Genomic DNA, 13,229 nt, shown 5'->3' on the forward strand with positions numbered 1-13,229 from the left:
GCTTTCTGTTAAGTCTTGAAGTCAGGTAGCATCAGTCCTCCAACTTTATTCTTCTCTTTCAATACTGAGTTGGCCATTCTGGGTCTCTTCCCTCTCTTTATAAACTTTAGAATCAGTTTGTCAATATCCACAAAATAACGTGTTTGGATTTGTTTTTAACATATTTATTGGAGTATAATTGGTTTACAATGGTGTGTTAGTTTCTGCTTTATAACAAAGTGAATCAGCTCTACACATACACACATCCCCATATCTCCCTCCCTCCCACCCTCCCTATCCCACCCCTCTAGGTGGTCACAAAGCACCAAGCGGATCTCCCTGTGCTATGCGGCTGCTTCCCACTAGCTAGCTATTTTACGATTGGTAGTATATATATGTCCCTGCCAACTCTCTCACTTCATCCCGGTTTACCCTTCCCCCTCCCTCCCCGTGTCCTCAAGTCCATTCTCTACGTCTGCGTCTTTATTCCTGTCCTGCCCCTAGGTTCTTCAGAACCTATTTTTTTTAGATTCCATATATATGTGTTAGCATACGGTATTTGTTTTTCTCTTTCTGACTTACTTCACTCTGTATGACAGGCTCTAGGTCCATCCACCTCACTACAAATAACCCAATTTCGTTTCTTTTTATGGCTGAGTAATATTCCATTGTATATATGTGCCACATCTTCTGTATCCATTCATCTGTCGATGCACACTTAGGTCGCTTCTATGTCCTGGCTATTGTAAACAGAGCTGCAATGAACATTGTGGTACATGACTCCTTTTGAATTATGGTTTTCTCAGGGTATATGCCCAGTAGGGGGATTGCTGGGTCATACGATAGTTCTATTTTTAGGTTTTTAAGGAACCTCCATACTGTTCTCCGTAGTGGCTGTATCAAGTTACATTCCCACCAACAGTGCAAGAGGGTTCCCTTTTCTCCACACCCTCTCCAGCGTTTATTGTTTGCAGATTTTCTGATGATGGCCATTCTGACTGGTGTGAGGTGATACCTCATTGTAGTTTTGTGATTAGTGATGTTGAGCATCCATTCATGTGTTTGTTGGCAATCTGTATATCTTCTTTGGAGAAATGTCTATTTAGGTCTTCTGCCCATTTTTGGATTGGGTTGTTTTTATTTGTTGTTATTGAGCTGCATGAGTTGCTTATAAATTTTGGATAATAATCCTTTGTCAGTTGCTTCATTTGCAAATATTTTCTCCCATTCTGAAGGTTGTGTTTTCATCTTGTTTATGGTTTCCCTTGCTGTGCAAAAGCATTTAAGTTTCATTAGGACCCATTTGTTTATTTTTGTTTTTATTTCCATTTCTCTAGGAGGTGGGTCAAAAAGGATCTTGCTGTGATTTATATCATAAAGTGTTCTTCCTATGTTTTCCTCTAAGAGTTTGATAGTGTCCGGCCTTACATTTAGGTCTTTAACCCATTTTGAGTTTATTTTTGTGTATGGTGTTAGGGAGTGTTCTAATTTCATACTTTTACATGTAGCTGTCCAGTTTTCCCAGCACCACTTGTTGAAAAGGCTGTCTTTTCTCCGTTTTATACTCTTGCCTCCTTTATCAAAGATAAGGTGACCATATGTGTGTGGGTTTATCTCTGGGCTTTCTATCCTGTTCCATTGATCTATATTTCTGTTGTTGTGCCAGTACCACACTGTCTTGATTACTGTCTTGCTTAGATTTTGAGTGGGATTGCACTGAATCCACAAATTAGGTTGGAAATAACTGATATGTTGACAATATAAAGTCATCCTATCCATAAACATTAATCTCTCCATTTATTTAGTTCTTTGATTTCGTTCATCAGAGTTTTGTAGTTTTCCTCATATAGATCTCACATGTATTTTGTTACATCTGTACCTAAGTATTTCATTTTTGTTGTGTTAATATAAATGGTAGTATGTTTTTAATTTCAAATTCCACTTATTCATTTTTGGTATATAGCAAAGCAACTGACTTTTGTATATTAACTTTTTTATATATCCTGCAACCTTGCTATAAGTGCTTATTAGTTCCAGGAGTTTTTCTGTCAGTTCCTTCAGATTTTCTCCATAGATGACCATGTCCTCTGCAAACAAAGGCAATTTTATTTTTTCCTTCCCATTGTATGTACATCTTATTTCCTTTTCTTTGTCTGACTGCATTAACTAGGACTTACAGTACAATGTTGAAAAAACAGTGATAAGAGGGGACATCTTTGCCTTGTTCTTAGTGGAAGAGATTCAAGTTTCTCACCATGATGTATGGTGTTAGCTGTAAGTTTTTTGTAGATATTCATTATCAAGTTGAGGAAGTTCTCTCTTCCTAGTTTACTGAGATTTTTTTTATCAAGGATAGGTGTTGGATTTTTTCTTTAACTTGTTAATGTAATGGATTACATTAATTGATTTTTGAATGTTGAACCACCCTTGCATACCCAGGATAAATTCCACTTGATTGTGGTGTATTTCTTTTTATACATTCTTGGATTTGATTTACTAATATTTTGTTGAGGATTTTTGCATCTGTGTTCATGAGAGATATCAGTCTGTGCTTTCTTTTCTTGTAATGTCTTTGCATGGTTTTGGTATTAGGGAAATGCTGACTTTATAGAATGAGTTACAAAGTATTCCCTCTGTTTCTATCGTCTGGAAGAGATTGCAGAAATTTTGTATTATTCCTTCCTTAAATGTTTAGAAGAATTCAATAGTAAACTTATGTGGGCCTAGTACTTTCTATTTTAGAGAATTATTAATTATTGATTCAATTTCATTAAGAGATAGAGGCCTATTCAAGTTGTCTACTTCTTTTTTATATTAGAGTATAGTCGCTTTACACTGCCGTGTCAGTTTCTGCTGTATAGCAAAGTGAATCAGCCATACATATACATATACTTTTTAGATTTCCTTCCCATGTTTACTTCCCATGTTACTCCCATGTGTGTGTTTTAACAGATTGTGTATTTCAAGGAGTTGGCCCACTTCATCTAGGTTATCAAATGTTGGACATAAAGTTGTGCATAATATTCCTTTATTATCCTTTTAATGTCCATAGGATCTATAGTGATATCCTCTCTTTCATTTTGGACATTAGTAGTTTGTGTCTTCTTTATTTTTTTCTTAGTTAAACTGGCTAGAGGTTTATCAGTTTTACTGAAAGAACCAGCTTTTGGTTTCATAAATTTTCTGTTGAGTTCCTGTTTTCTATTTGATTTCTGATCTATTTTTATGATATCTTTTCTTCTGCTTACTTTAGATTTAATTTGCTCTTCTTTTTCTAGTTTCCTAAGGTGGAAGCTCAGATAATTGATTTTAGGTCTTTCTTCTTTTTAGATCTTTTCTAATCTATGTATTCAATGCTATAAATTTCCCTCTAAGCATGGCTTTCACTGCATCTCACAAATTTTGAGAGTTGTGTTTTTATTTCCATTTAGTTCAAATATTTTTAAGTAAGTTTCTCTTGAGATTTCTTCTTTGACTCGTGCCTTTTAGATGTGTGTTGTTTGATCTCCAAGTATTTTGGAATTTTCCATCTATCTTTCTCTTATTGATTTCTAGTTTAATTTCATTGTGGTCTGATAGCATACCTAGTGTGATTTCTATTCTTTTAATGTGTTCAGATGTGTTTTATGATGCAGAATGATCTATCTTGGTGCATGTTGCTTGTGTGCTTGAGAAGAATGTGTAATCTGCCTTTGTTAAATGAAACAGTCTATACACGTCAACTGTATCCAGTTAATCTATGGTGCTGTTGAGTTCAACTGTGTCATTACTGATATTCTTCCTACTGGATTGTTCCACTTTTGATAGAGAGGTATGAAGTCTCTATAATAGTGGATTCATTTTGCTTCACTTATTTTGACACACTATTGTTAGGCTCATACACATTGTTTGTTATGTCTTCTTGTAGTACTAACCCCTTTATCACTATGTAATGCCCCTCTTTAGCCCTGATAACTTTCCGTGGTCTGAAGTCAGCTCTAAAATTAATATAGCTACTTTTACTTTTTTTGGTTAGTGTTAGCATACTGTCTTTCTCTATTCCTTTACTTTTAATCTATATGTATATTTATATTTAAAGTGTGTTTCTTAAAGATACCACTATAGTTGTTTCTTGTTTGTTTTTGTTTTGTTTTGTTTTGTTTTTTGCGGTACGCGGGCCTCTCACTGTTGTGGCCTCTCCCGTTGCGGAGCACAGGCTCCGGACGCGCAGGCTCAGCGGCCATGGCTCACGGGCCCAGCCGCTCCACGGCATGTGGGATCCTCCCTGACGGGGGCATGAACCCATGTCCCCTGCATCAGCAGGCGGACTCTCAACCACTGCACCACCAGGGAAGCCCTCTTGTTTTTTTTTTTTTTTTATCACTCTGACAATCTCTGAATTTTAATTGGTGTATTTAGACCACTGATGTTTAAAATGATTATTGATGTAGTTGGATTAATATCCACCATATTTGTTACTGTTTTCTATTTATTGCTCTTGTTCTTTGTTCTTCCTTTTGTCTTCTACACTTTCCCAGCCCTTTGTGGTTTTTTTTTTTTTTTTTTTTTTTTTTTTTTTTTTTTTTTGCGGTATGCGGGCCTCTCACTGCCGTGGCCTCTCCCGTTGCGGAGCACAGGCTCCGGACGCACAGGCTCAGCGGCCATAGCTCACGGGCTCAGTCGCTCCGCGGCATGTGGGATCCTCCCGGACCAGGGCACGAACCCGTGTCTCCTGCATCGGCAGGCGGACTCTCAACCACTGCGCCACCAGGGAAGCCCTCTTTGTGGTTTTAATTGAGCATTTTATATGATTCTACTTTCTCTTCTTTCTTAGCATATTGGTTATACTTCTTTTTTTTTTTACTTTTTTAGTGGTGCCCTAGTTTGCAATTTACATTTATGACTAATCCAAGTCCACTTTCAAATAACACTGTACCAGTTTGTGAGTAGTGCAAATACCTTATGATAACATAATCCCAATTCCTTCCTCCCATTCCTTGTATCATTGCTGTCATTAATTTCACTTATACATAAGCGCATGCACACACACACACACACACAAGCATACATAATTGAACACATTGTCATATTATTTTGAACAAACTATTATCTGTTAGCTCAAGAATAAGAAAAATTAAAGTTTTTATTTCGCCTTCATTTTTTCCTTCTTTAATGTTCTTCCTTTCTTTATGTAGATCCAAGTTTCTGACTTATGTCATTTTCCCTCTGTCTTAGGAACTTCTTTTAACATTTCTTGCAAGGCAGGCCTAATAGCAACAAACTCCCTCAATTTTTCTTTGTCTGAGAAAGTATTTCTCCTTCACTTTTTTTTTTTGTGTGTGTGTGGTACATGGGCCTCTCACTGTTGTGGCCTCTCCCACTGTGGAGCACAGGCTCCGGACGCGCAGGCTCAGCGGCCATGGCTCAGGGGCCCAGCCGCTCCGCGGCATGTGGGATCCTCCCGGACCGGGGCATGAACGCGCATCCCCTGCATCGGCAGGCGGATTCTCAATCACTGTGCCACCAGGGAAGCCCCTCTCCTTCACTTTTGAAGGATAATTTCACAAGGTACAGAATTCTAAGTTGGTGGATATTTTTTTCTCTTAACACTTTGACTATTCTCTCTATTCTATTCTTGCTTGCATGGTTTCTGAGGAGAAGTAGCATGTAATTCTTATCTTTGCTTCTCTATAGGTAAGGTGTTTTTTTCCTCTGGCTTCTTTCAATATTGTTTCTTTCTCTTCGATTTTCTGAAATTTGAATGTTATATGTTTTGGCATTTATTCTGCCTGATGCTCTCTGAGATTCCCAGATCTGTGGTTTTGTGTCTAAGATTAATTTAGACATGTTCTCCGTCATTATTATTTTACATATTGTTTCTGTTTCTCTCTTTTTTTTTCCTTCTGATATTTTCATTATGTATACATTACATCTTTGTAATTGTCTCACAATTCTTGCATTTTCTGTTCTTGGGGGTTAACTTTTTTTTCTTTTATCTTTTCAGTTTAGGAAGTTTCTATTGTCACATCCTCAAGCTCAGAAATTCTTTCCCCAGCCATGCCCAATCTACTAATAAGTCCATCAAGGGGATTTTTCATTTCTGTTAGTGTTTTTGATCTCTAGCATTTCTATTTGATTCTTTCTTTGAATTTCCATCTCTCTGCATACAATATCCATCTGTTCTTCTATGTTGTCTACTTTCTCTATTAAAGCCTGTAGCATATTAATAATAGTTGTGGTTGTTTTGTTTTGTTTTGTTTTGTTTTGTTTTGTTTTGGCTGTGCCATGCAGCTTGTGGGAATCTTAGTTCCCCAACCAGGGACTGAAACTGGGCCCTCAGCAGTGAAAGCACATATAGTCCTAACCACTGGACCACCAGCAAATTCCCAATAACAGTTGTTTTAAATTCCCTGTCTGATAACTCCAACATTTCTGCCATATCTGACTCTGGTTCTGATCCTTGTTCAGTCTCTTCAAACTATGTTTTTTACTTTTTAGTATGCCTTATAATTTTTGTTGAAATCTGAACATGATGTACTAGGTGAAAGGAACTCTGTTAAATAGGACTTTTGTGGTATTTTGGTAAGATGTGGTGGGAGGAGAATCATTTTATAGTCTTATGATTAGGTCTCGGTCTTTTAGTGAGCCTATACCTCTGGAATTTGAACTTCACAAATGTTTCTCAGTTTTTTCTCCCCCTTTAGGTGGGACAGAATGGCTAGAGGGGTCTGGAGCTGGTTGGTTCCCTGGGTTGGTTAGGCTCTGGTACTACCCCAGTAGGTTAGGCTATGGTAAAATCATTTCTTCTGAAGGCAGCCCTTTTAAAGAAGAACATGATACTCTGGCATATCTCAAGAGGGTTTCTTTTTCCCCTCCCCTGCTGGAAGCACATAGGAATTTTTCTCCAGTGTTCACTCTGAGGACCAGGTGGAGCCCCTGGAGATAAAGCTCACAAAAGTGTAGGGACCTAGCTATGACTGGGTCTCCCTGGAGTTTTTAATTCTCAGACTTATTTACACTGAGCCTACAGCAAATTGCCAAGTACAGTTTAGGTTTTCCTACCTTGGAACTGTTTCCTGTGGTGATATCTGCTCATGGGTTTCTGGTCTGGTAAGTTGTGATTCTCTGTATTCACCTGTTTGTCTCTCCAATTTTGTGTGTATGAGTTTGCCCTGTTATTTCACTTCTCTGTTGTATCTAAGAAGAGTTGTTGGTTTTTTTCAGTTTGTTCAGCTTTTTACTTGTTGTTAGGATGGAGTGGTGACTTCTAAGCTCCTACATGCTAGACCATAAACTGGAAGTTTTTTTTTCTTTTGGCCTCACTGCACGGCTTGTGGGATCTTAGTTCCCCAACCAGGGATCGAACCCGGGCCCTCAGCAGTGAAAGCGCAGAGTCCTAACCACTGGACCACCAGGGAATTCCCCAGGAAGTCTTGTGTCTTAATTTTTACATTTACCTTTCCTCTATAGGATCAGTTAAGACTGCATTTTTAAAAAATAACTGTCAGCCAAATTATTGTGTGGACAGTCATCAGTTCAAGACAATTAGCCTTCTATTTTATTATTACAGGCTCTTATTATTTGCTGCATTTCAAGTAAAAGTAACTGATGTTACCTAGAAATATTTTAGTGATGTTTGAGGTGAAGAATTTGAAACACGATGAGGACTTCTGTGTGTTGGAATTCTGTGTTCATTTACAAAAACGAGTCTTTGTGCTTTTGTGTCCATCTCTTGCTACCATAGCCAACTCAGATCTAAAGTTTCTCACTGAGAGGCTTTTTATACATGTCAATTTAAAACACCAAGTTTTCATGGTACTAAGGTGAACCACAACGGAATCTGGATATATGGTTTTTACTCCTTTGTGTTGATTATTTAGCCTTAGTATCACAGGCAGAAGCTCTGAAAGAAGAAAATGACAGCCTCCGTTGGCAGCTTGATGCCTACCGGAATGAGGTGGAACTGCTAAAGCAAGAACAAGGCAAAGCCCACAGAGAAGATGACCCGAACAAGGAACAGCAGCTGAAACTCCTGCAGCAAGCCCTGCAAGGAATGCAACAGGTAAAGACATTTTGGTTCCCTGAGCTTTTTGGAAGGATAGTAATCAGCTCCTCACTTGTAAAAGGGCCCCTGCAAGCAAATAGAATAGCAAACCTCCTATTTTCTGGGTATTGTGTTCTCTGGCATGGCTGAGGAAGGGATTATGTATTGTAACTCATGAAATATTCTGGTAAATGCAGAGATAGCAATGGATCACCAATTTTCAAAGAATGTGCATTCAGTAAAAAATACTTAACAATAAAACTACACTGAGCATAACCTAATCTTTTCTTTATGCTACGGAATGTACTTTGGGATTCAGACAGGGTCTCAAGGTCATTATGAAGAACTTTACTTACTTAGATATGCAACCGTGCTGGTGAATAAGTATCTAGTTGATACAATGCTAAATGATACAGTCTTTTAGAAGAAATGTCAAGAATTCTACCCTTGATTTGGTTGGAAGGGGGGGTGTTATGGGTTTTTAAGTATCAGTGCTTTGAGGCACATAATACCAATGTGCTTTTGTTGTTTTGTTTTCACAGTCATTTATGTGAATGAGTTTACCAGCACGTTATCTATCCCAAGTATAAAAAGTAAAGTAAATAAGTGCATCCAACTGTAATTGCATTCAAATACAACATTGTGTAACAGATGCTCAATATCTAGAAGTTTTATGTAACCACCACAGCAAGTCTACTATTTAAAAGATATCAACATCTGTTTCCATTATAGTAAAGGAGTAGTACTTCTGAGTAAGGGTACTGTCCTCTTCTGTCTTGCCAGACTACCAGCCGTTTTCCTCACAACTTAAAGTGTCCAATAATTTTTTAATTGTGTGCCTTGGAATTATCTAGGGCAAAGCTTAATGATGTTTAGAAATCACAAATTGTGAACAGGGAGTCTCTTCTGGCACTAAGAGCCCCACGTTCCTATTACTTCTGCTATCATTGTCTTCCTATGTGACAGGCAATATCACATTAATATTTCACCTTTCCTATTAACAAAATGTGTGAAGTAATGCTTACCTGCCTTTTACTGTCACCGTGGAGTTTAATTAGATCAGGGATCTAGTTTAACTACATCAGATATCTTTCCACCAAAAAATACATCTCCTCAGCTAGAGTTCAAAGAATTTCAACAATGCACATCTCGTACTGTGTCTTTTAGCCCTCCCAGTGGTCTTTTGCAAGCCTCTGAAAAGCAAAACTTTGAAAACATTTTCTTGTTGTTTTCCCCTTACCTTGATTTGAAACCACTCCACATAAGAATGGAGTGGTTCAATTTAAAACTAATGAACTTTTTTTTTCATTCCATCACTTCAAAAACTTCAGTGAGACAATTAGGTCTCTACCTCCTGAAAAATTAATTTTACTCATTTTGATTACTTTTTATTGGAAAATAGCCTTGTAAACAATGGTAAAATTTCTCCCATCTTATCCCTGATAGATGTATAGTCTAATATGATGGTTAAGAGCATGGGGGGGATTCCCTGGTGGCGCAGCGGTTGAGAGTCCGCCTGCCGATGCAGGGGACGCGTGTTCGTGCCCCGGTCCGGGAAGATCCCACGTGCCGCGGAGCGGCTGGGCCCGTGAGCCATGGCCGCCGAGCCTGCGCGTCCGGAGCCTGTGCTCCGCAACGGGAGAGGCCGCAGCAGTGAGAGGCCCGCGTACCACAAAAAAAAAAAAAAAAAAAAAAAGAACATGGGCTGTGGGGTTGACTCAACCTGGGTTGAAATCCCAGCTCTGGCACTGACTATCTGAATGGCCTTAGGCAAACCATTAAACCTCTCTAACCTTGAGGCTTATGTATCATAGTTTTATTGTGAGGCTTAAATGAGATCATGCATATGAAACCCTTTGCCCAATACTTGGCACATGTCAGATGCTACATACATAGTATTTGTAGTAATCATTAATGATGAATCCAGTTCCTTGCCTACTGATAAGGGACCTAACATTTGTGAAATTTGGATTCTTTACTACTTTTCTCACAGAAATTGAACTTGGCTTGGAAAATGGCTATTTGCAAGAATGCTGTACACATTAAGTTCAGTTCTATGCCAAAATCAAGATATTGTCCACATAGTATTAACTGCACCCTACCCTTACATCTGGCTGGAATAGGAAAGTTAAGTGATTAGATCAATTAGTTTCTCAGACTCTTTCTAAAATATGAACAAATCCAAAAGATTCATAAAAGCCAGATAAAATAACTTCAAGAGAAAAGTATCTTGATTTTCCCTTTAGTATCTTTGCATGGAGAAATGATTGTGTGTGCTGGGGGAAAGTGAGGCAGGCCTGCCTAATATCTAACTTCAGCCAGTGTTTTTAAGTGAAGTGTGGCTTCCTAAGACTTGATTGTCTTTGGTCTTTCTTGTAGCATCTACTTAAACTCCAAGAGGAATACAAAAGGAAAGAAGCTGAACTTGAAAAAATCAAAGATGACAAGTTACAGGTGGAAAAAATGTTGGACAATCTTAAAGAAAAGGTACATGAGTACTAAGTGACCCTTTTCCCTTGCCCCCTTCCCCCTTTTCAGTGACAATGAAAATGCCCTGGAAGCTCCTACCACTAGGTATCAGTGTGGAATGGTTGGTTGATTGGGGATGAAAAGCCCTTCTCCAGGGTAATTCTTGAATCAAGGGCTCTGCTTTTAGGTATGAGTCCTTGGCATTTCTAAAGGTTCTGGAGAATGTACTTTTCAATGAATAAAATGTCCGTCCATCCCTAACATTCCTCAGTCTTCCTTCTTGGAGAAGATCAGAGTATACACCTCATCCCTGCTTCATCTAGTCAAGCAAATAACAACATAGAATGCCCACGTGACACAAAATACTTTCAATTAAGCATTTCATTAAATGAAGGAACACAAGTACAACAGAACATTGACATTTCTTTGCTGACACTCCATCTAGTGTAATAATGAGCTGCTGCAGGTTGAAATAGCCAAAACCAAAAGGTGGGAAACTTGGAAAGCAAACAAGGAGACACATTATTCTAAAGCTAGATAATAGCAACCGGGAAGGCAAAATGGGACTTTGCCTAATGAGAGCCTGCAGCCATAGAACCTCCAGTGAGGACCTCTGAGAAAGTCTACGAACTTCTAGATGGATTAATGTATATCAACCATGCATCGGGTGCCCAGTCTATTTAAGGTATGTAAAGTCTACTGATGGCATCTCCCTGTCACACCTCTCTAATTTCCTTTATGCCTGAACATTCAAGTGAACTTATCCTCTGAAAAGAAAGGCCCATTGACCATAGCTGCCTGGCTTAATGTCTCAGAAGAAAGAGAAGATCAGGGGGCTTCCCTGGTGGTGCAGTGGTTGAGAGTCCGCCTGCCGATGCAGGGGACATGGGTTCGAGCCCTGGTCCAGAAAGATCCCACATGCCGCGGAGCAACTAAGCCTGTGCAGCACAACTACTGAGCCTGTGCTCTAGAGCCTACGAGCCACGACTACTGAGCCCACGTGCCACAGCTGCTGAAGGCTGCTCACCTGGAGCCTGTGCTCCTCAACGGGAGAGGCCACCTCAATGAGAGGCCCATGCGCCACAGCAAGGGGTGGCCCCCCCTCGCTGCAACTGGAGAAGGCCCACGTAGCAATGAAACCCAGCACAGCCAAAAATAAATAAATAAAAATAACAAAGAAAAAAAGAGAGAGAAGATTAGGAGCTTAGACCAAGAGCCAGAAATCAATTCCACAGTTCTATGGTTCCACAAGAGCTCGTGCTTTTTCTCTTCTGTGCTCAGGGCAGGAAGATGCAATGCATACAGGCCCCAGGTATGTTTGCCAGCATAGTGACTTCCCCCAGAGTGCCATTAAGAACTGGCAACCTTGGTGTAGTTGAAACAAATAATTGAAAGTGTTTTCTTCTGGAGGCCATTTGCAATATGCTTTTAATTTTTCCACTTCATAAAACCAACTCACTTTCCAGTTTTGTGGGTGTTATTAAAGAAATGAGCATAATCCCAGACAAATTCATTTATCAAGCATTTAATTGAAAAGTGCCACAGCTGCTCTATTTAGCAGGACTTTCCTCATACTATCAGAGCTTCTAAAATGTCCCAGAGCTGCTACTTAGCTCTGTTTCCCTTCTTGCATAAGATGGAGCGTGTGTGTAGTGTAGCCAGAAGACTGTATATGAACGTGGGGTTATCCTAATGACATTAAGCTTAAAATCACTCTTCAGGATTGACATCACAAATTGACTTGAGGACATTTTCGTGTAAGCAGCTCTCTGCTTTGTAAAGTATTTCATTTAAAGAAGTGAAGGGTCAAATGGCATTGAAAAATCTTGCAATATTATACCTAAGTCTAAGTGTTTCCCATTTTGCAGCTAAATAAACCTTGAAGTGGCAGCTAAACAGGACAGGGAGAGAAATCCAACTGATAATCAGAAAAATGTGAGTCAAAATATGTTTCTGTCCTGTTATTTTAAGTGAGGTTTCCTTCAGGGAAAGTCATGACAGTTCATTATAATCTGATCTTCTCTGGGAAGCTGATTTGTGACCAAATATTTCAAACTGTCACAATTAGGTTAGGAAGCAAAGTACCATCACATTAGACTGCAAAAATAATTTCAGGTTGAAAGGAAAGCAATAAGTTTTGGTGAGGAGGGATATTTTTTTCTTTTTGTTTGGGTTTCTTGACAGTAAACCACAGTGTGAGTTATTGTCAGTGTTTTGCAATATAACAATGTGACTTATGTCTGTCTTAACTGCAGAAAGAACTAGCTCTTTGAATCTGCTAGTAAAATTCAAGGTGATATCATGAACCCTCCCTTGAATTCTGATTGCCCATTTCCTACTACCTTATTGGCCATTCTACCCTTTAAAAGAGCCATTAAACTTTTTTTTCCAGTTTGTTTCCTTTTCATTTCTTTTTAATTTAACATTTTAACCGTGTGCTTCTCTTTAAATGAAGTTTGTTATAAAAACTCTGAGATCATTCCATTATTTCCAGTTTTAGGAAAATACTATTCCTCTCTTTTCTGTAACTGTTGAAAGTGCTTCATAGTAATTCATAGAGTTCTATTTTATTTTTATTATTTTTCGTGATTAATATTGTCATCTGTGAAATTAGTTGTTTTATTTGTGGGGATCTAATTTTTCCTGAATTGATGATGTATCTTAATAAAGCAGCTTTATATTTGTTTATTAAAAAAATTCAAGGTGGGCTTCCCTGGTGGCGCAGTGGTTGAGAATCCGCCTGCCGATGCAGGAGACA

The 13,229-nt window shown here is 38.7% G+C and overlaps 1 protein-coding gene across 12 annotated transcripts in view; it reads left to right on the plus strand.

Annotated features, from left to right (window-relative positions):
• ENOX2 (ecto-NOX disulfide-thiol exchanger 2) overlaps positions 1 to 13,229 on the plus strand; it is a 290,277-nt gene that overhangs the window by 267,453 nt on the left and 9,595 nt on the right. For all 12 annotated transcript variants that reach the window (XM_067024239.1, XM_067024243.1, XM_059050961.2 and 9 more), the window contains 2 exons: positions 7,839 to 8,020; positions 10,382 to 10,489. In XM_067024239.1, coding sequence (XP_066880340.1) covers positions 7,839 to 8,020; positions 10,382 to 10,489 — 290 coding nt within the window. The remainder of the gene's footprint in view (positions 1 to 7,838; positions 8,021 to 10,381; positions 10,490 to 13,229) is intronic.

Source organism: Kogia breviceps, chromosome X, assembly GCF_026419965.1.
Source record: "Kogia breviceps isolate mKogBre1 chromosome X, mKogBre1 haplotype 1, whole genome shotgun sequence".
Lineage (NCBI taxonomy): Eukaryota > Metazoa > Chordata > Mammalia > Artiodactyla > Physeteridae > Kogia > Kogia breviceps.